The sequence below is a fragment of the Vigna angularis genome, chromosome 2, assembly GCF_016808095.1.
Source record: "Vigna angularis cultivar LongXiaoDou No.4 chromosome 2, ASM1680809v1, whole genome shotgun sequence".
In the NCBI taxonomy this organism is placed as follows: Eukaryota; Viridiplantae; Streptophyta; class Magnoliopsida; order Fabales; family Fabaceae; genus Vigna; species Vigna angularis.
The window spans coordinates 13,734,723-13,758,404 of record NC_068971.1 but is presented as its reverse complement, the minus strand read 5'-3'; the positions used below and the strand labels follow the sequence as shown (position 1 = coordinate 13,758,404).

Genomic DNA, 23,682 nt, shown 5'->3' with positions numbered 1-23,682 from the left:
GTTGTTGTTCTTCTAGTTCGTTGGTCAAAGGAAGACTGTTTCTACACTGTTCTGGTTCGTTGATCGAAGGAAAGTGTAGATTGATCGCTTCTGGTTCATTGGTCGAAGGAAGCATCCTTCCGGTTCGTTCGTCGAAGCAAGGTTTTATCTTATTGTTTCATTCACTCTATTGTAAATCTGTGAAACTGATTTTAGTGAAAACGTTAATCACTTTTTATAGTGATTAACAACTGGAAGTAGATTCTTTTGAATCGAACCAGGATAAAAATTCTGTGTTGAATTTTTCTATTCCATACACTCTTTACATTTTATGCTCATAAACTGTTTGATAAATTTTCTCTAAGAAAATTGATTTTCTAAAACGGACCATCTTAATACGAGTTTGACCGAACACGCTTTTCGCTATCTTAATTTATTCCGCTGCGCGACTCTATAACGGAAGCGATTGTTCCGACAGTAGAAGTTCTCTTTGTAGAATAGATAAAGGGATTGAGATTCTAGGCTTTTTACGCGCATCTCGTAATGTAGATTCTAATACTCTTGGATTATTGATCGAGCTGTTAATTGAGCAATCACAGTGGTGACTACTCGTGATCGTCTCGGCTTTGCTTCCACGGTGATTTATTCTTCTAATTCTTATTTCTCTCTTAATAGACCCTTAGTTTTTGTTGATTCTTTTGTTGTGATTTATGTTCTCTGCCTTTGGTTGCTTTCTTGTGATGATTAGTTGAATTTAAGGTAAAATTTCATTATTATTTTGTTTTGTTGCATTTGATATTTGATAGTTGAGTATAGGTTTCAATTTTAGATTATGAACTTTGATTTTAAGCGTTGATTTGAGTTTTGGTTGCAATTTTGGATTTCACATTCTGATATTGAACTTTATTTTCCATTGTCTTGATTTTTATCTGTTGATATTAGTTTTATGCGTCTGATAGTTCATAATTTAGCATCTATCTTTGACTTTGCACTTAGATTTTAGGAGTTTACTTCAATTTTAGTTTGAACATGTTGCTTTTGTAGTTTTTGTATTAGTTCTGCTTAGTTCTTGCATTGTTTTGATTTGACGAATTGTTTAAACTGTTTAGGTAGTTGTTGTTAGGTGTTTGTTTTAATCAAAAGTAGTTTAGGTTATATTTTTTACTTTGATTGTAATAATGAGAATTCATGTACTATTCTGCATACTTTAGTTTCTGCTGAGTCTTTAAGATGTATTAGATTGTAGGATTCAATTTTAGTGTAAATTTGTTAAAATTCAAGTGTGAGATTTGCATTAGAGTTTTATAATAGGTTTAATTGTATTAAAGATAGGATTTTGTTTCCGATCTTGGTTAGAAACATGAGTTTGAGTTGGATTCACAATGGTTTGGTGAACTGAGGGAGATCACTTATTTCAAGTTCTGAAAATGAACTAAAAGATCCCAAATGGGGTTTGTTTTTCACAGGATGTCTTCCTGAATTGTGATCAAACATTCTTTGCACTAATCCTATAAGAATTTGATTTTAATTTCTGTTATAACCATTTCTCTTGTTCTGATTCTTTGATTTTGATATTACTATAGAATAGAGACTAGGTTCATTAGTTTAGATGGTGCAATTTTCCATTCTTTTGGTTTTGTTATATGTATTTACCATTTCTTTTCATTAAATTGTTCATTGCTTTCATGTATCACTAGTTTCCATATCCAGTTACTTCTAGTTTCCTTGCATCATTATTTCATAGCATTCATAGGTTAGTTTTAGTTACTATTTGACTTGTATGCATAGTTGGACTCCATCTCTTCATTACTTTAGCTTAGGTTTTATTTCCTTACATTTTATTTTCTTATTTTCTTTTTAAACAAATTTCATTTTTTTACTCTTTTCTTTTTAAATTTCGTTTCTTTCATTTTAATTTTCACCACCTTTAGTAATAGTTAGTAAATAAAAATAATTAACCAAACACTTTTAATACTTAATTTAGCCGAGTCCTAGAATTGATATCTTGGTTGCTCTATGCTACACTAGTAGGGACATATTTTGTTCTGCTTTAGGCGACTAAAACACAGTTTAACAGGAAGCATGACACATGACACACAATTTCCACATGGTTTAGACGTCTAACTTAAGAAAAATCCTATGTTACTTAGGCCTTAATACAAGCCTTAAAAAAACCTACATTACATGGCCGAATACAATGGCCTAGATATCCTACACTACTCTTCAATCTATGCTCCATGATGGCTCTAAAGGTGGCCCACAAGGTAGAGTTGATGCCATCTTCATAGATGACTTCCACTCTCTTGAAAGTGTTTGGTCATGACTAGGGTATTTGCCATCATTTCCTCCCTCTTGAAAAGGATTTCCCCTCAAATCTTCAACATGGAACAAGGCAAACATCCTTTTCTTCTTTAGAGTTTTGGTGTGCTTATTCACCGGGGTCAAATACCCATTTTATAACACAAGTTAAAACAAATGTTGTAATAATGAGTATATGAAGGATATAGCTCCGAAGAACGATACACCTTAAATCAAAGGAGTGATTAAGGTCTTGGAAAGGAGGAGCATGTTTCTTAAAGATCTTATTTCGAACACAAAGATTCTTGGGGTCTTTTCTTTCCATGCTTCTAGAGGAAGATGGTAAGGAGACCTTTGTATCTTTACACAAGCCTTTGGCCCTTAACATCATAATTTCTTTTTTGGGGCACTCTTGAGACTTATGCATCATGCTTTGACACTTAGAACAAAACAAGTCTTTTATTTTCTTTTTACCTTTTTCTTTTTCTATTTCTTTTTCTATTTCTTTTTCTATTTTCATTCTCATTTGAGCTTGATTCTCTTCCACTTGAAAAGGTGTGAGAGGATGAAGTACAAACTTCCTTTTATTATGAGTGATGGTTATCTCATTGGTGTGGCCATTATGTAAAGATTCTTTATAAAAAAGACAAGGCCTTCTGTCGCAACCGGAAAAAATCGCGACGGGACGACGATCCGAAAAAAAAAAGGTTTTTGAAAAAGAGATTTGGAGTCGCCACCATAGTTTATTCTGGAAAACTACGGAAAAACCATAAAATGATAAGGCATGGTCTATTAGAACCAGATTCTTGGTTCGGGAGTCGGTTACGTGTAGGGAAGGTATTAGCACCCTACAACGCCTGCTCTAAGGCAGTACCTTTAACTAAATGCGCGAATATGGATGTGGTTTTCAAAATGTTTAACTTTCCCTTGAAATAAAACTCTAAAGAAACAAACAATATTTTTTAGTTTTTTGGGCCCGACAAGGATTGACCTTGCTCCTACGTATTCCCATTCAGAATGAGAAATCAGGGTTCCGTAGTTCATTTAGAAACTGCTTGAAAATTAGTTTGGAAATTGTTTGAAAGATTTGTTTAATTGATTATGGATAAATTTGGACTTTTGGGGAAATGAACCTGACAAGGATTGGCCTTGCTCCTACGTATCTCCACTTTTGATGGAGAATCAAGGATCACGTAGTTCTGGCTGGTCCTTGAATGACAATTTTGATATTTTGGTTTTTTGGTATTTTTATTATGAAAGAAAGAGAAAAGGTTTTTAGCACGAGGACGATGCGAGCGATCACACAAGTGCTTAACCCTTAAAATATATTTTTGTATTTTTTATAAAAGAACGGGAAAAGGTTTTTGGCACGAGGACGATGCGAGCGATCACACACGTGCCTAACCCTTAAAATATCTTTTAAGATTAAGGACATTAAGTACTAGGCTGATGCGAACGATCGCACAAGTACTCATATCATTATTTTTTTTTTTTAGATTTTTTACTTAATATTTTTATTTTACAATATTAAAATAATATTTTCATAACTGTTTAAAATAAAATTGTGAAAACAGTAACTATTTTTTCGTAAGGTTTAATATAAAATAAGAAGAATATTTTGTAAGTAATTGAAATGCCACAATGATATTATTTACCTAACTATTTACAAAAATATAATGTTATTGACATAAGTATTTAAGATAAAAATATAAAATAAAAGTGATATTGTTACTGACGTGAACACGTTTAAAGAGATCTAAAATTGAAACCAATTAAATTTTATTCTAGTTACTAAAAGGGTACTAAATAATTAAGAAACACTAAAACTATATTTTTTTATTTTATAATCTATATAATAAAAGGCTAACAAAATCAAAATTTCATTTATTTATTTGCAACGAAGATGTTACAGATATCCTAAAACGATTTTTTTTATTTTATTTTATAATTTTATCTTTTTTATATGATTCTTATTGGATATTTTCATTAGAAAAGCAAGTATGGGTGCGGTAGAATACAACAAACAAACAAGCCTAATAAAACTAAAGCACAACACAAAGGGATTGGGGTTATATTACAAAAGGTCCCATGCAGCAGTAACAAGACAAATTAATAATCAACAAAATCACAACAGCATAAAATTAAATTCAAATAATAATCAAAACAAAAAAGCTAAGTAAAAGAAAAACCAGGGGATATGTGGTCCAAGCCCACGAGGATAAGGGTGCAGCAATGAATTTGTAAGGTAATGTTGGTGAATGTTGGTGCCGAAGGCCCATTTTCTATCCCAAATCAGAAAGCGCTTAGGGTTTTCTTTTCCTACCGCGTAGAACCGAAGGAGAGGCTTAGGGGCTTCTTCCTCGTTCACGAGAGCTCCATGGCTCCAGACTAGCGCTGCCGCACATCTCCTTGGCCGGCCAAAAGTCACCGTCGGTGGTGTCTCCTGCGCCGGAAACGTTGTCGCCGTTCGTGGCAATCTAACCTTTCATTCTTCCTCTGTTTCTCTTCTCTCTGTTTCTGTGCTTTGTATTTTGGTGCTAGCAATGGAGGTGATGAAGCTTAGGGATTACTTGTTCTCTATTTTTCAGGTGAATGTTTTTTTCTGTCTCTGTGTTTGGGATTTTGATAGTTGGAAGATAAAGTGGAAGTTGGGCGGGATGATGACTTTCTGTGATGCGCGTGATGGAGGAGGAAACGGTCAAAAATTTGATTGCTCGGAGAAGAAGATTAGTTATCAGTGAAGATAACCGTGGAGGCTTATGATCGCTGTAGTCATCTCTGTGCGGTTGGGTTTAGACTCTTGTTTTTGCAGGCTAACGACATTGGGGATTTTGGTGGTATAAGGAAGGGTTGTATGCAAAAGGGTTCTTTCCTTTTTTACTGTTGGGTTGGTCTATTCACTTTGTTTATATATATACAGGAGAACTAGCAACTTGATGTAAACCAGGATAAAAGTAATAGAGCCGTATATGGGAAATCAGTTGATTATCAAGGAAAAGAAAACAAAGAAATGGGCCGAGCAAGTTTCAGGTTAAAGGCGAATATGAAGTGTGCTCAAGCGGTGGGCAATGACATAGGAAGGAAAAACAAGGTGAAACATCATACTCAGACATGCAAAATCAAACATGAAACAACTTTCAACACATCCAACCATATGACGATGCAAGTGTGCTAGGTGTGAGCAAGGTGCACTTACCTCTTGGAGCTCCCTTATTGACCAGCCCGATCCCTCCGATGGTCTCTTCCTTTCTCTCTGTAGGTGAATTTCTGAAATGCTGTCACTCGATGATGATGGATTCTTGGTTTTTCAGTGTCTTTCCCCTGCCCTCCGTTCTCTCTGGCTTTTTTTTTTCTGCTCTCTCCGAAAAACCATTTAAAAACACTTTTCATCTTGATCCGGGATCTTACCTTCCAACTCATTCCGTAATGCGAAACTTCGTTTCCCTTTTCTTCTTGTTCACTTCCCAAGAGCTCAGACACATTCTGTGACATGGGACTTTCCTTTGTGTTTCTGCCGAACTGGAACAGAGGACACCTACCGCTACAGTCCCGAAACACTCCTCTTCCTGCTGTTGATGCGTGCTCCTCCCTTCGTCTCCGCCTGCTTCTCTTCCTGCTGCCGGTGTCTGGTGTAATGGGGTGGACCTGCAATGGAAAAACTCCGACGCTCAAGTCAGAATGGGTTCTTAGTTTTTATTCAATCTGAATCAGAATAGATCTATACCTTCTCTATTTATCTGATTTTAGGGAATATTCCCTCATTATGCACAGTCCACTCAGAAGTTAATAAAATGCTGGTGCTTAGTATTGGCTGGCGCACTAGAGGTGGAGGGACCCACCACTTACAGTTGTTACCTCTTTAGGTAAACGGGAGACCCCTCCACTTTCCTCTTCAATTATTTGCCAATCACTCCTGGGAGTATTAGATCATTATCAAGGTTGACCGGCGAAGACTGGCCGATTCTGACCACATAAGAACCTGTCGAGACTGACTTGTCGAGGCCGAGCGGAAGGCTTTGTCGAGGCCGAGCGGAAGGTTTGTCGAGGTCGACCGCGTGAACTTTGTCGAGGCCGAGCGGAAGACTTGTCGAGGCCGAGCGGAAGGCTTTGTCGAGGCCGAGTGGAAGGTTTGTCGAGGTTGACCGCGTGAACTTTGTCGAGGCCGAGCGGAAGGCTTGTCGAGGTCGAGCGGGAGCTTTGTCGAGGTCGACCGCGTGGAAGGCTTGTCGAGGCCGAGCGGGAGCTTTGTCGAGGCCGAGCGGAAGGCTTGTCGAGGTCGAGCGGAAGCTTTGTCGAGGTCGACCGCGTGGAAGGCTTGTCGAGGCCGAGCGGGAGCTTTGTCCAGGCCGACCGCGTCAGCTTTGTCGAGACCCATAGTAACATAGCTTTGTCGAGGTCCAAGCTTTGTCGAGACCCATAGTAACATGCCCCCCAAGTCTGAGTTAATCGTTTGGCTTTTAGCCGAGCGGTTAACTATAAGACTCATGAGTTTGAGGGTTCTTTCCCCTTGTTTTAAGGAATTTGATTTCAGAGTTTTACCTGAGAGTTTTACTGTCGGTCTTCAAATGTTTATAGAGGAATTTACCTCTTATCCGAGCGGGTTGTACCGTCGGTCTTCAAATATTTATAGAGGAGTTTACCTCTTGTCTGAACGGGATTTACCGTCGGTCTTCAAATATTTATAGAGGAGTTTACCTCTTATCCGAACGGAATTTACCGTCGGTCTTCAAATGTTTATAGAGGAGTTTACCTCTTATCCGAGCGGGATTTACCGTCGGTCTTCAAATATTTATAGAGGAGTTTACCTCTTATCCGAACGGAATTTACAGTCGGTCTTCAAATGTTTATAGAGGAGTTTACCTCTTATCCGAGCGGGATTTACCGTCGGTCTTCAAATGTTTATAGAGGAGTTTACCTCTTATCCGAGCGGGATTTACCGTCGGTCTTCAAATATTTATAGAGGAGTTTACCTCTTATCCGAACGGAATTTACCGTCGGTCTTCAAATGTTATAGAGGAGTTTACCTCTTATCCGTTTTCATTGAATGTGATTTTATTTATCCTTTTCGGGAGCAATTGATCGTCCTCAAACGTAAGTTAATAACAAAAGCATGGATTAAATGAGATCGAATTTAAACATGATAATAGTAAAATTGTTGATACTTCTTTTTAGTTAATCACTCCACGAACCGACCGTTCTCGACTACGACTGGGACTGCGACTATAGCCATGTCGTCGTTCGTCTTTCCTGCTCGACAGGTCGGGGTTCCTTCTGGCGTATCCCTTCTCAGGGGGGTCGTATCTTGCTTCCTTTACATACCTTTGTAGATGTCCTGCCCGGATAAGACTCTCTATTTCATTTTTTACCGTGATGCAGTCTTCGGTGTCATGTCCATGGTTTTGGTGATAACGACAATTTCTTCTTTTGTCTGCATTTCTTGGAGATGGCTTTCTTAAAGGTGTGATAAGTTCTGCTCTACAGGCTTCTTCAAGAACCTTTGCTCTTGGCGTGTTGAGTGTTGTATAATGGTGAAACTTGAATGGCCTGGGAAACTCTTTATTCTTATCGTTATTGCCGAACGGTCGTTTGCCGTCCTTTCCACTTCCGCCAGCCTCTCTTTCTTGCTGTCGCTTCTTCTGCGTCAAGCGCATTTCCTCCATTCGGATGAATTCAGTTGTTCGGTCTTGGAGTTCCTCCATCGTTTTTGGAGGCCGCGCATACAATTTCTCCGCAAAATATCCTGGTCTCATACATGAAGGCAGATTATTAATAATAAAAGATTGGTCTACCTCTCTAACTCGTCGCGCAGTTTCAGTATATCTCTTCATAAAGGCCTTCAAAGTTTCTCCTTTCTCCTGCTTAGTGTTTATTAAATCCACTGGTGTTATCTCCTGTTTTCGATTGGAAGCATATTGTCTCCTAAAGAGGTCTTCCACAGTAGCGAAACAATCCACTGAGTTGGGAGGAAGAGTATGGTACCATTCTAAGGCCTCTTCCTTTAGTGACAATGAGAATGCTCTACACATGATAAGGTCACTATCTGTATAGAACGCCATTGAATTACAGAACGTTCTTAAATGGTTGTCCGGATCAGCAGAACCATCATACTTATCTAATATGGGGGGAGTCTTTTCGGGCATTAGCGTCTGCATGATTGTTACCGTGAAAGGCAATAGACTGGTTGGTCGGGCGACCTGCAAGGGTGTCGGTTCCCCTTTAGCTTGACCGTTCGGACTGACATGATTGTGGCTTGCCTCATTAGCGTTTTCTCGATTTGAGGCGGTCCGCTCGGGAGGTTCCCGCTCGGCCCTTAGCGCCCTCATCTCCCTCTCATGCTTCCGCCGCATCTCTTGCTGAGTGTGTGCATGCGCTTGTATAATCTGTGGCTGTGCCTCAATCTGGGCCTGCAACTCTCTTATTAAATCTCTGACCGCATAAGAACCTGTCGAGACTGACTTGTCGAGGCCGAGCAGAAGGCTTTGTTGAGGCCGAGTGGAAGGTTTGTCGAGGTCGACCGCGTGAACTTTGTCGAGGCGGAGCGGAAGACTTGTCGAGGCTGAGCGGAAGGCTTTGTCGAGGCCGAGCGGAAGGTTTGTCGAGGTCGACCGCGTGAACTTTGTCGAGGCCGAGCGGAAGGCTTGTCGAGGTCGAGCGGGAGCTTTGTCGAGGTCGACCGCATGGAAGGCTTGTCGAGGCCGAGCGGGAGCTTTGTCGAGGCCGAGCGGAAGGCTTCTCGAGGTCGAGTGGGAGCTTTGTCGAGGTCGACCGCGTGGAAGGCTTGTCGAGGCCAAGCGGGAGCTTTGTCGAGGCCGACCGCGTCAACTTTGTCGAGACCCATAGTAACATAGCTTTGTCGAGGTCCAAGCTTTGTCGAGACCCATAGTAACACTTTGTTTTGTCCTTTGTTTTTTACTACTTCCTAGGAGTTGATACACGTTCCAGATTTGTGATTTTTGTTTTTATTTCTTTTATTATTTTTGTTTTTTGTTTTGTTATTTTATTATTATATTTTTTATTAAAACAGCAATAAGAGAAAAGACGAACGTCCCACCAAACTCACGAGTATAGAACGTTTGTTCAACTATAAACACAAGACCGAACGTCCAACTACCAAAGAAAAATGACCGAACGCTATCAATATGAACAGAAAAGTCGAACGTCCGTGAAGAGATAAATGTCGAACGTCAACGAGACGAACGACCGAACGTATTTGAGGTCGAATGAGTTGAGGCCGAACGGCTAGAAAGCGGAGCTACCTGGGCGAGCGCTAGAAGAGGGAGAACGAGCGGTCGCACAAATCATAGGACGAACATTCAAAACCGAACGCTGGAAGAAAATAAGAACTAATAGTACGAACGCTGAAGGCAAACACCATGGGACCGAACGTTCAAATGAAGACCGATCGTTCAAGTACATCACGACAGAACGTTCCAACACATCAAGACCGAAGTTCAAACACATCACGACCGAACGTTCAACAATAAACCGAACGTTCAATAATCAAAATCGGACGTTCGATAAACCTGAGAGGCTGAACAGTCGAATGTTTGAACTGAAAATTGCCGAACGTCAATGACACCAAATGGCCGAACGATTGAGGACGAGCGGTCGAACGGTTGAAAAGCTTGTATATGACCGAACAGTTGACTCTCTGCAAGACCGAACGTCCTAAAGGTATGAATGGACGAACGTTCTAATGAGGCAAAGTACGAATGGTGGAGGACGAACGTTCGTGAAAGTAAAAGGACGAACGATTGCAATGCACAGTTGATGGCGAACGGTCGCGTAGGATACAGGAAGAACGTTTGAAAGAGGAGAAAACGAACGTGTACGGTGCAGGACGAACGCTCTCTTTTTTATTATTATTTTTTTTTATCTTTATTATTATTTTTTTTATTTTTATTTTACACTCATGATGAAAACAAAATAAATCTATTGGTCAATCCGGACGAAATTGGGTGTTGACACCTTCCTAACAAAATGTGACAAGCATCCATAGGTAATATGTCATACAGTACATTATCTTCATAATTCCCTATGAATAGCTTAACCATCACTTGTTGATTAACTTCCATTTCCTTGTCTCATTGATTATCTTCTTATTACGCTACACCGATCGGTCCAAACTCTGCTCACCCTTTTCCACTTCCAAATGAGATAGTATCAAGAAGCAGCAAGCACCTTCCAATATATCTTGCCTCAACTGGCCGATTGCCAACGACTCTTCTTGTTCTTCATTTGGAAACAATAATTTCTTCTCTCCACAATCAATAAGAATGCGATTGGCAACTAACCAATCAATTCCTAATATTACCTCTAAACCTTGAAGAGGTAAGCAAATCAGGTTCACTTTGAACTGACGACCCTCAATTACTATTGGACATTTAGCACAATAAACAATCATCCTAACCTTCCCAACTGTTGGGGTTGACACCACCATATCAAACTGAAGCTCATCGATTGAAAATCCCAACTTCTCAACAAATTCCTATGAGATAAAGGAATGTGTTGCCCCCGAATCAAAAAGCACACAACAAGATATTCCATGCAACAAGCAAGTACTGACGATAAGATTACCTGAACTTGTTGCTTCTGTTCCTGTTAGTGCATAAACTCGTCTAGCAGCCTGAGCTCTTCCGCCACCACCACCACCTCTTGGTTGAAACCTGCCTGCATGTTGTGGTTGATCACTAGCTCTTCGTCCCATATTACAGTATTTCTCATAGTGCCCTACACTTCTACACCGATTACACCATCTGCCACTATCCTTCTGAGGACAAACTGACTGATAGTGTGGACCCCCACAAGTAAAACACCTAATATGTGCTGGAACGGTTTGCTGCCCGAACAGTACTGGAGGTCTTGAAGAATGACCTCTAACTCCTGAAGAAGAAGGTCGAGCATAAGGAGTCCTCTTAGGACCGAGACTACTTTTGGAGGAAACCGACCCTCTAACATTTGGCTGTTGCCTTTCCACTTCCATCTTGTTCTTCTCTGAGACCTTAGCCCGTTCTACTGAAGAGGGAAATTGCTTGATGCACAAACCAGCCACCATCAACTTGAGATCCACTCGCAATCCATTTTCAAATTTTCTACACAGCCATTCCTCATTCATGGCCAGCGTATGAAACCTCAACAAATGTTTGAACCGGTCGGCATATTCTGATACCGTCATCCCTCCTTGAACCAGTTCAAGAAACTCCACTTCCTTAGCAAACTGAACACTATCTGGGAAGTATTCGGCATAAAACTTCATTTTGAAAATTTCCCAAGAGATGGGAGTTCTCCTACTTTCTAGTAGCATCCTCATGCTACTACACCAATAACTAGCTTCTCCCGTCAACATGTACTCAGAATACGCCAATCTATTTTCGTCCGGACATCTTTTGGCGTTACAAATTCGTTCCATATCTCGGAACCATTGGTCTACTTCATCCAAGCTACACTTGCCATCAAACTTGGCCGGATGATGTTGAAGAAAGCTCTCAAGACTCCACTCTGCGTGATGATTGACAGAAGAGGTAGGTGGTCCAATTGTGGCTCTGTTGCTCGCCATCAGATCCACATACTGTCTCTGAGATACCTCCGCTGATAACCGAGCGGTTTCCAGATGTTGTAGAGTGACAGTGTTCTGTTGCACTAATGCAACATTCTGTTGCTGCATTGCCGTGAGTATCGACTCCATCATCCTTATTAAATATAATGTATGAGAATTCACTGTTGGGGAAGAAGGAGGAGACCGAGATGCCATCTCTGATCATTCATAGAGAAAGAACCATTAGTCTAAACCAAGGAGACAAGGATACTGTCTAAACTAACACTGAGTACACAACACAAGCATAACATACTCATAACCTACAGGGTTCTAAGGAAAGAACTGCTCTGATACCATTAATGTAACATCCTCAAAATATAGCATAATACTATATCATAGATTAATCACATATAATAATATGATAGATCAGTTCATTAAGAGTTAGTAAAGTATTTAACCATTACAGTTATACAAAAATAACCATAAAACTAAAAACTTTACAGAATATCATAAGTTTGATACAAAACATAAGAATAAATTGAACGGTGATACAACACACTGTATAAACCGATCGGTTTACAAAAGGAATACTAAATCTAATGATCGAACGGTCCAATTCAAAACTATACACAACAGATGACCGAGCGGTCATAACTTAAGCGACAGGATCTTCGCCTTCCAACATTTGCTCCACTGAACACTCATCACCTTCTGCTCACATCCACAAGATGATCATCGTAAGGGAAAAGAAAATCGAACGGACAAGACAAGACAGAACAAGAAAATAGGGTAAGCTATTGTAATTTAATTATAAACACATATATGCATTTCATGCAAGTTCAATCTATATGAAACCGAACGGTACATCGTACAACAATGAATACAATTCATCACATACAACCAAAACATCATCATTCATATAAATATATATAAATCGAACACTATGACTTAACCATCCAGATTGTATGAATATGTAGCTACAGTAGTCCTTGCACTTGTGGTAGTGTAACAGCTGACACCAATCAAGCTACTACCCAAGGTTAATCCCATATTACCTACCTCGGCACCCTGAGGCGGTAGGACCTCCTGCCATTCTCACCCATGAGTTACTCCTCTCTACTTGAGAATGAGTAACTCACAGAATATAAGGATGAATGCCAGCTTAGCATATCCATATTCATACTTTACAATTCCACAACCATCCATGAGATATTCCTCCTTGGAATTCTCGTCCACAATATTTGAAAGTAGAAATCTTCAATTCTTAACATACACAATCATTCATCAATTAAATTTTCACATAATAAAGAGAAAACATGTGAATGTTGGAGACCGAACACCTTCACACTACCCAACCGAGAGTACCGAATGGTTCATAATAGACAAAACAAAAGGAAACTGATCGAACGCTATTATTGACCGACCACCATAGAAACCAACTACTAGGCACTTAACTCAACCCAAAGAGTTTACACCAACACTCATAACTTACACTGAAACTCTTAAAACTTATACCGAATATTATACTAAACCGAGTACTTAGAGGTTATTGGATACTCTTTCCAAACCGAACACTAATTTAATATTAGAACACTGCGATTAGACCGAACGATCATAAATAGATAATACTGCTAATAGACCGAACCCAGTTAATGACTGAATACGTAACATAGCCAAACGGTCAACAGAACAAATCTTTGAATAACAATTCTTAAACCAAAATAAGATATTTTTCCTTAATCTCTAACCCTCCAAATGTGATTTCTAAGTTATTTTAAACCTATTCCATTGAACCTATTACACATTGCTCACTACTCACCTTTTCACACACTATCTTCTCCCACCCAGACTGACCGAACGTTCTACAATAGGAACTCCAATCCAATTCACATGTCTCGGCCAAACACAGAATTTGAATACAATTCAATCAAACATACCATCATTCATACATGAAAACGTTCACACATCAATTCCAAACACAGAAAAATATAATTAAACCACTAGCTTCCCTTACCTTGAATAGACTAGGAATTTCCTAAGCCTCCACCACTTTGAATAACCAACAATCACTTCTAAAGCAACCCACTACAATTTCGATCGGTGAAAAAGGACCAACCAGAGGATCAAAACAGAAACAGGTTCAGAGAGAGAGAGATGAAGAACACATGCAAGCTAAACAATGCTTGCATGTATCAGAAATTACAGAAACTTTAACGAACGAGAGAAATTACATACCCGCTTCGCACAGTAGCTAGATTGATGGAAAAGAAACTCTTGCCATCAAAGAAGAATTCAAATACGACCTAGATGATGATCAGTAGAAGAAGAAAGTGAGGATTTTTAGAGAGAAGAAGGAGGATTGTAGAGAAAAGGAGGAGAAATTGAGAATTCTGGAGAGAAGAGGTGCATGCAAAAGTGGCTCAACGTTTGAAAATTTTGCTTATATACTACCGTAAAAAACCAATCGGCCAACCAGATACACACATCTATCTTCCACTTTCTGAATTTTCTAAACCCTCACACTAACACCTGGATTTCTAGTAAAAGCTAAATTTAATAGTTCTGACATAAGGTCACACACAAAATGGTAGAAAAATCCTACTAGAATCAAAATTTTGGCAAGAAACTAAAAAATGACATGTATGAAACCTAACTTTATGAATTTATTGATTAACTAACAACAAATATGAATTCAAATATGCAAAGAAAAAGCACTCAAAGGTTCCCAAAAGGTGCAGTTTTGAAAAACACACAAACATATATTTTTGGTGATTTTTTCAAGGTTTAACTTGGAAATAAAGACAAGTAAAGGACTAAACATGATTTCTAGACAGCATGGATGGATCCAAAATTTAAAATGACACCAAATAACATATATAACCCACAAAAAAAAGTGAGAAATGATTCAAAACTAGAAAAGGGGGATAGAACATAAAAAACACAAGAACACCTATTGGAAAAGATGAATGGTTCCAAGAGTAGAGTAAAGTAGAACCACAAAAACAACAAAAATGGAAACAAGATTATGACAAGTAAGAACAACACATAAACACATAAAAACAATAAAGATAAGGAAACCAAGGAAACATAGCTCTTGAAGAACCAAGGCTCTTGATACCAAATGATGGAAACCTCTTTAGCTAGGTTGGGTCAAAACTAGAAGATGAGCATGGAGAGGGTGTTTCCTTGGATGATGAATGCGAAAATGGGGTCGGAAAAGATCCAAGGTTACATTGCTAGGGTTGGACAAGGTGATATGCTCACAATTTTGGTTTAAATGGTAATAATGAGGTGTTGTTTGATGGCTCCAAGAGAGGTGAGGCCAACTCAAGGAGGAAGGTGACTAGAGGGGTCTCTAGGGTTGCTCTAGTCTTGATCTAAGAAGTGTATGGTCATAATTTGTCAGCATAACACTACATTAATCCAAGATGAAATACAATGGTGAAGGCACCTTTATTTATAGGCAAAGGGTGTCTACTTCTAATCCAAAAAGCATGATATTCCACCTTTGCTCTCATTGGCAAAAAAATGAGGCCTTCTAAGAAGTGGACAAGTGTCCATAAATCCTCTCCAATGATAGAAGGACATGTGGTCACTCACAAAACACAATCCTCTCCATTCTTAGAGTGTCATGTAGATACCACTAAAAACAAATCATCTCCAGTGGTGGAGGGACATGTGACCACTACAAAAAAAAATCCTCTCCACCCCTAGGATGCCATGTGGCCACTTCTAAGAATGTATTTGGCTTAGTAGATTGTTAGAACAAATTGGGCTTAAAAATAAAACTAAAATTGAGATTGAGATTTTGAGTGATAATAACTCTATAATACAGTCGTCCAAACACCCTATATATCATGAAAAAAACAAACACTTTTGTATAAAGCTTCATTTCTTTCAAAACTTTGTGAATGATGGATAGTCAAGCAAAGTTTTTATAGCTCACAAGATCCGTTAGTAAACATGATGAGAAAACCCCTTTTTATAACTCTCAAGATCAATTAGTAGACATTATGACAAAAGGCCTAAGCTGAATTAGTTTGAAAGGCTTCAAACTTTAATTGGAATAACTAGTATAACTGCATTAGTTTAAAGGAAAAATTGTCAAATTGTTTTAAAGTTTTTTCTGTTTATTTATTAAGATTTTGTTGTTGTTACATATGTAATAAGATAGTTTCGATACATCAAGAATCACACTCTAACATGTTATCAAAACTGTTTCTTTTTGGTATATAATATAACCTATTTCTATTATTTCTATTATTTAAATAATGTGATAGTGTTTTTTCTCCAAAGATTTCACTTTTCTTATTTACCTTATTTACCTGTTAGATTAACATAGGGATAAATATTTGTGCTTACACATTACGAACTTCAATAGGATTACTTCTTATTTAAGGATTGTTTGTTCAGAATGATCCTGCTCCTTATAAGAAATCCAAATGGAAAAGTACAAAGCGGTTTCCCAACTTCTCTATTCTTCTCTTGCATCATCGTTAATCTCGTCAAGATCACTATTATCGCCACTATGAACGCATAATCAATGTTCGGATAAATCGTCACCATGAAATGGTCTTTTCCAATCAAAATACTCTGAACTGTGTGCTTTTTATGCATCTGTAATACCATTCCAACAAAACATTTTCAGTTACCAATACTTATGATTAAAATAGTATTGAAAAAATTAATTTATGTGCAACTAATTAATAAAAGAATATGGATTTGGATATTTAATGAGAAAAGTTTTACCTGGGCAACGATATTGTTAGATTCACCAGCATAAACAGCGCAGGACCGTTCAAACCAGCTACCTTTGACCTTAAAGTCACAAATATCTTCTCTGGTGTTATTAGCCAAAAACACATCCAATTTCGTCTTAAACTGAATAAGGGACGATCGCTTCAGAGAAAATATTAGATCTTTGGCGTCTGTGCTTTCCCCTCTGAAAGCTTGCCACCGATCATGTGCTGTCATCATCTGCATCAACAACACCATTTTTCACCAACTTTTATAATTGGATAAACCCACTTAAACAGCATAAACTATATTTTTATAACTTTATTTAACCATTCTATACATTCTTTCACCTTGCAAAATTTACCGTAACAATTTTACCTCACTAGCATACCACATATTTATTCTAATTTTTTAATCATATTTAATATTTAGAATTTCGCTTTATATAATATATTAAATGAGTGTCTTTCTTTTTAAAAAATACCTTTTAAAATATAATGAAACCTAGATCTTAGAAGACTGTGTGTGATTAACTTTCACTGAGTATAAACTTTAACCCAATAATTGAAAGGAATATGTGATGTGATGGGAGGGAAGAAGAGAAAGGAAGAATGAAAAACCTTGCGGCGGAGGGTCACGAGGGGGTGGCTGGCGGCGTCGAGGAGGACACGGCGGTCACGGAGGGTCATGAGGGAGCCCTGGACTTTGAAGGCCACGTTGCCGTTAACGTCGGTGATCACGAAGTTTCCATCGGCGATGCTCATCACCTTCTTCACCACAGCCAGATCCACGGGGTACGGATGTGTTTTCTTAGTAAAATAGATCATTTACAATAATTTTTCAAAATGGTTCATTTTTCAAAGGTGTCACATCAAACGAAGAAATAAAAATTAAAATGTTTTTTAAGTTAAATAATCTATTGGAAGTTGGTGTGTGAGAGAATGGATAGATCGAAAGGATTTGAGAATCAGTTAATTATTATTTTTTTTAAGAAATTTAGGATTGAGTAAAAATGAATTTAAAAAAGTAAAATATGTGAAAATTATTATAATATAGATATGTGATAAATTAAAAAATAATTTAATTGATAAAAATTGAAGATTATGAAAATATTTTAGTAATATGAGCAGCATTCAAATTTTTAGATTCATTTAGCAAAATCAAGAAAATTTTTGTTGCAAGTCAATTTTAGAAGTTTCAGAACTAGAATAATTTACTTTGGCTTGCACTGTCATCAATATTAACTGTCATACACAAGTTTGCTTCTTCAACAGAATCACTTGAACTAGAGGTACTTGATGCATTATCTTTCCAAACAATGTAAGCTCTTTTTCTTGAAAAACTTCTTTTCTTCACCCTTTTTGATGTTTGGACAATCCGCATTAAAGTGTCTTTTTTTCTCCGCAACCATAACACCTGTAATTTGAAGAAGATCTTTGTTTCTTCTTCCAGTCCTTTTTAATTTGTTCCTTTCCTCTAGATTTCATGAACTTGTTGAATTTTCTAAACATGTGAACCATATTTTCATCGTCTAACTCTCCATCTTCAGATTCCTCATCCTTTTCTCAACTCGTACTTTTTGAAAGTTCATATTTGAAAGTCAATGTTTTCTTCTTTCCTTGGTCTTCCTCAGCACTTAGTCTATTCAACTCGAGCTCATGCTCTCTCAACTTTCCAAAAAGCACAACCATAGACATGGACTCAATTATCGCAGTAACCTTTGGTTGCCACCACTACAAGAAAATGGTTAATTACCGAAGGTATATTTTCGACGGCCTTTTGGCCTTCGGTAAAATTGATTTATCGAAGGCTTTTGACCGTCGGTATTGGTGTAGTGATTACCAAAGGACTTTAACCTTCGGTATTGGTGTTCGACTTATGAAATTCGAATTTGGGATTTTTCTCTCCCATTCTCCCAAATTTTGTCTTCGTTAAAACTCTCCCGCACTCCCTCGCCTACCTCCCGCGCCACCCAGAGCCGCCTCCGTTCCTACCACCTCATCATCTGCCTCGGCTCCGCCGACCGCACCGTTGACTCTGCCGACCGCGCCGTCCACTCCGCCCTTGCCGCTGACCTCGGCCTTCGCGTTGTCCACGTCGACACCTCGCGCACCGAGGAGATCGCAGACACCGTCATGGGGCTCTTCCTCGGCCTCCTCCGCCGCACGCACCTCCTCTCCCGCCACACGCTCTCCGCCTCCGGCTGGCTCGGCTTCGTCCAACCTCTCTGCCGTGGGATGCGCCGCTGTCGCGGTCTTGTTCTCGGCATTGTCGGAATCTCCGCGTCGGCTAGGTCTTTGGCCACTTGTAGTTTGGCCTTCAAAATGAGCGTGCTCTATTTTGATACTCAAGCAGTACGTATTTTTAGTCTTTCCTTCATTGAGTGAAGATCCCTTCTTCAATTGAAATTAAAATAGTAATCGATGTATCAATGCTTTAATTTTGTGATCCACTTGTTGTTTGAGAGACTTGATTCTTAATTGATATTGTAGCATTTGTTTCATGATTCTGAAGCCTTTTTTGTTTTTGTGGCACTGTAACTGGTGTGTAACAGTTTGGATTTTATGATTAGCATGTGCGTTAACACTATTGAAACTGGTGTGTAACATAATGAATTCAGTTTTTGATAGAATTAGAATAACATGTATGGATTTGTTGTTCAGTCCGTGCAAACAAACATTTTTTTTACTGGAATAGTGTAGCTGGATGACTTTCTTCACCTCCTAGTATTGCCAAAGAAATAGGTGGGCTCCCATTGTTTGTCTTCTTCTTCAATTTGCCGTGTACACTCTTCTTTGCTAGACCCGTGAATCTTCTTCTGCTGCTTCTTGCCAAGATATTGCCACTTGCCCACTTCCCACTGCAATCCGTTGCACACCATTCTTCTCTTCCACGGCTGCTTCTCTTTGCTGGACTCCAATGTTTCCACCGTGAAACAAATCTCCACCTTTTGTCTTGTTGAAAAATAAATTGTTCCAGCCCCTCTCGGTTGTTGTATGCTTCTCAACGGTTACTCTTCAAAATAAGTGGCAAGTGGTGGCTGCAGCTGTTCCAACTCCAAGCTGCTGGATTTTGTAAGCTCCATCACCGTGAAAGGGTGGTCACTCTCTTCTTTACTGGACATTGCTTCTTCACAAAGGCTGGACGTGGCTCCTTCATTTCTACGTGGCCCCTCTTGTTATTCCAAATGCTTTGGTTTATGCTTGCCAAGAGAATTGTCATATGGGGCCGTGTAACTTGCTATCTTCCAAATAATAATGTTGTTGAGAAAACCGTGAGGTGCGGTGCAAATGTGGCAGCTTATTTTTTTCACTTGTTAATTGATGAAATCAATGAGTTGCAAGGTGGAATGTAAGCTGGATGTCACTCCAAATCTGCTGCTCCCTTACGTGGCAATTGTCTCCAAATGGTCATGAACTTTTGCCAAGCCATTAAGTAAAAACCGTGAGTGGTGGCAAGACCTCTCTTCTCTTCAAGCCTCTTTGGCTTCACTACTGTTGTGCATCATTCTCTGCTTCACGTGCTTCTAGCCTTGAACTTCTTCCAGCTTCTACAAACTCTAACATGCTGCACCTTGGACTTCTAAAAGAAATTGTAATGTGCTTCTCCCAAGTGTGCAGCCGTGAGCTATCAAGTGGTGACCCCTTCTCTGTTATTCTGTGATGCAAGGCAAGATGCAAGCCAAAATGAATGGAGAAAACCGTGAGCTTCCCTTCATCTGCAACACTTCATTTATTCTCATCCAAGGTGGCTGCTGCTGGAACGCTTCTTCTTCAAACTTAGCTGCTCCAAAATGCTTGAAGCTGCCTCCATTCTAAGCTGCTATCATGGCCATGAGCTTCTTTCTTATGGGTAGTGTTGGACGGACATCAGCTCCTAAAGGGGAAGGGGGTTCCTCCGAGAAAAGCAAGTGTGCCACACTATTTTTCTCCCATAAATCCAAAACAATATTTAAAACAAAGAGGAAGAAAAGGAGTGTGCCCTCTCTTTGTACGTGTTGCCTCCACTAATTGCCAAACTCCTCTTTTAGGTGGCTAGACTTTTCCATGACCCTTGCTGGACATTACCCAGGACTTATCAATCAAAGAATAAAAGTTTATGATGTGTGGAAAGGAAAATCACGTATGGACATAAGCTTTCAATGTGGTCCCCTCCTTTAATTTCAATTGACCTTGTATTTTGTCCTTTTGTGTTGGCTATCTATATTGCCGTGGCTACTCTTCTTATGTGGCTTCAAGTCCATTTGTTTTTTGTTTTTCACAAATGAAAACCACGTTCCAGACAACAAAAATGTGGTTGCCCCAATTTTGTTTAATGTGTTTGGTGCTACATCTTGGAGGTAACCGTGCACTTCTTTCCCATTTTATAATTGATTTCTCTTTTGTAAATAAAAGAATTTGATTGCTAGGTGCCAAACGTTCCATCCTCCAAGCTCTATTCTAAAGAGAAACACAGTACTCTTTTCCCCTTCCAGCAAAGAAGCAACAAAAGGCTTTGTTCAAAAACTTAAATGGTAAGCTTGTGCATTTTATTTCCAGCCGTGAAAATCATTCAATGAGCCATGTACATTTCCAGCAATATGGTAATTTTCTCCCAATACCTATGACTTCTACTTACATTTATACTTTATGGTTTGCAGGTGTGTGGCACCTTGATCAAAGTCTGCTTCATCATGCCGCTTCAACTTGGATAGTCTTTATTATTAGTTATCGTTTATATTTGCTCTTAGAATTTAAATTTTTTTCCTATGTACTGAGATGTGAAAACTTGTAGTGTTATAGTGTTGTGGCAGCAAGTATCTTATGTAAAAGACTACAAACATATTATGCAATATAATTTGATATCTCCTTTTCAATTATCCTTCTCCAATAGAAATATCAGTGGTTAGTTTGACTTGATGTCATGAAAAATTTCATAAACTGCACCACAATGCAGGAGAGTAATAAAAAATCACATGAAATTAGCACCAAAGCAGATCATAAACTGCATCATAATTGGTTACTGGACAGCAGAAAATTCGCCCTTCGGAAATTACCGAAGGCTTTTGTCCTTTGAAAATTACCGAAGGCTTTTGCCCTTCGGTAATTACCGAGGGCTTTTGGCCCTCGGTAATTACCGAAGGCTTTTGGCCCTCGGTAATTACCGAAGGGCAAAAGCCCTCGGTAAATGTTAGCGACAAAGGATTTACCGAGGGCTCTTTGGCCGTCGATAAGCCTTCGGTAATTACCTTTTACCGACGGTTTTGGGCTGTTTCCGAGGGCTTCTGGCCTTCGGTAATGCCCTTCTTTTTTGTAGTGCACGTATAAAGATTTCAGAATTTTAACATTTAATTCCTCAGTGTCAAATTTCTTGCCTAAACCAAAAAGATGGTTGACGATATGTGTGTAGCGTTTTTCACATCAGCGATGGTTTCACCCTGTTGCATCCTGAACATCTCATACTCTTGTATCAAGGTGTTCTTCCTAGCACACTCCACATCGTCAGTTTCTTCATGGGTTACTTAAAGAACATCCCACATCTCCTGAGCCGTTTTGCACACTAAAATCCTATAAAATTCATCTAATACCAAAGCAAAGGATATTATATTACGAGCTTTTATATCAAATTTAGCTCGTTTTGTTTTCTTCAGCAAACCATTGCAAATATGATTTTTCTACCTGCATATCATTTACAATAATAGTGGGAACAAAAGGTGCATTCAAAACAACTTCCTAAATACGTCTATCAATAGACTCCAAAAAAATTTGCATTCTTATTTTCTAAAGAGCATAATTTACCCTTATAAACAAAGGAGGTCTATCAATTGAAGTACTCTCTGCATACATTTGGTTATGTCCACCCTTTTTTAAAAATTTGAAACATTATCAAACCAAGCTCTGATACCAATTGTTGAGATTGGTATCGCGTAGTGGAAAGGATTTAAAGAGCGTGTTATGGTCAAGAACCAAGAAGGGAGAGGTGAATTGGTTCTTTTAAAATTTTTTATTCTCTTTAAGAACTTTTATCAAACAGTTTAAGTGCTAAAAGTGTAGAGTCAAAGAAAATCAACACAAATGATTTTATCCTGGTTCGAATTAAAAGATTCTACGTCTAGTCGTTAATTATAAACAGTGATTAACCTTTTTCACTAAAATATTGTTTCAGTATTACAAATAGATTAATACAAATGATAAAAGGTAGAGAACCCCTTTCTTCGACACACAAACGGAAGAACCTGCTCAATCAGCTTGAAGAGAACTACTTCGACTTTAGACCCAAAAGAACCAAGAAGGGAGAGGTGAATTGGTTCTTTTAAAATTTTTTATTCTCTTCAAGAACTTTTATCAAACAGTTTAAGTGCTAAAAGTGTAGAGTCAAAGAAAATCAACACAAATGATTTTATCCTGTTTCGAATTAAAAGATTCTACGTCTAGTTGTTAATTATAAACAATGATTAACCTTTTTCACTAAAATATCGTTTCAGTATTACAAATAGATTAATACAAATGATAAAAGGTAGAGAACCCCTTTCTTCGACACACAAACGGAAGAACCTGCTCAATCAACTTGAAGAGAACTGCTTCGACTTTAGGCCCACTAAGCGGAAGCTTCTCCTTTTCACAAGACTTGATTAGAGTACATTAACACTTGAGAACTTCCTCAAAACTTTTTCTGTATTCTCAAATGGATTAGTTTTCTTTTCATACACAGAGAGTTTCCCTTAGGCACATAGCTCTAATACTCTCAAATGAAAAGTTGTCTTCTAAGAGTTGTGGAAAACACTATTTATAGCCTAAGCTTCGTGAAAGGTCAGAAACTAAAAAGACATCTTTCAACTGCCAATGATAATCGATTATCATAAGTGATAATTGATTATTTGAGGTCGTTATTGTGTTTTCGGGGAGCTCAGTCACACAGCTCAGGGATGGAGTGCTTTAAATGTGGTAATTGTGGTAAGGTTGGACATTTTGCAAGAGAGTGTCGATCTGATAATGGAAAGGATTAAACAATCAACCTCACATAACAAGTTGTAGAAGAAGCGTGAATATTGTTGATGACACGTACCTCATGGGTCGAGCATAAGGAGAATTTGGCGTGTTTTTTAATAACAAATAGAGGTCAACTGGACAATGGAGTAGGTTGGAGAGGATGGT

General features: G+C 38.6%; 3 protein-coding genes and 1 long non-coding RNA gene across 4 annotated transcripts; 1 reads left to right on the top strand and 3 right to left on the bottom strand.

Annotated features, from left to right (window-relative positions):
* Positions 1-4,528: 4,528 nt before the first annotated feature.
* Positions 4,529-5,986, top strand: LOC108347083 (uncharacterized). Its single transcript, XR_008247023.1, has 2 exons — positions 4,529-4,742; positions 4,866-5,986. It is a non-coding gene; the product is annotated as an uncharacterized LOC108347083 (long non-coding RNA).
* Positions 5,987-7,445: 1,459 nt separating this feature from the next.
* LOC108327283 (uncharacterized) lies at positions 7,446-8,624 on the bottom strand. Its single transcript, XM_017561004.1, has one exon. It carries the CDS (start codon positions 8,622-8,624, stop codon positions 7,446-7,448), a length of 1,179 nt encoding a protein of 392 aa, XP_017416493.1.
* A 1,760-nt stretch (positions 8,625-10,384) lies between these two features.
* On the bottom strand, positions 10,385-12,028 carry LOC108327284 (uncharacterized). Its single transcript, XM_017561005.1, has 2 exons — positions 10,844-12,028; positions 10,385-10,765 (listed from the first exon to the last, which is right to left on the bottom strand). The coding sequence occupies exons 1-2, from the start codon at positions 12,026-12,028 to the stop codon at positions 10,385-10,387; spliced, it is 1,566 nt and encodes a 521-aa protein (XP_017416494.1).
* A 4,153-nt stretch (positions 12,029-16,181) lies between these two features.
* On the bottom strand, positions 16,182-17,413 carry LOC108328321 (protein LURP-one-related 15-like). Its single transcript, XM_017562177.2, is given in 4 exon segments — positions 16,182-16,324; positions 16,327-16,429; positions 16,562-16,789; positions 17,170-17,413. Coding segments are annotated over 4 exon segments (576 nt in total). The 5' UTR covers positions 17,377-17,413; the 3' UTR covers positions 16,182-16,286.
* Between the last annotated feature and the right edge of the window lie 6,269 nt (positions 17,414-23,682).

Coding starts and splice junctions, on each gene's coding strand:
- LOC108327284 (XM_017561005.1), bottom strand. CDS start 12,028: ATGGCATCTCGGTCTCCTCCTTCTTCCCCAACAGTGAATTCTCATACA. Junction 10,766..10,843: donor CAAGTTCAGGTAATCTTATC/GTCAGTACTTGC, acceptor TTTATCTCATAG/GAATTTGTTGAGAAGTTGGG.
- LOC108327283 (XM_017561004.1), bottom strand. CDS start 8,624: ATGCGGCGGAAGCATGAGAGGGAGATGAGGGCGCTAAGGGCCGAGCGG.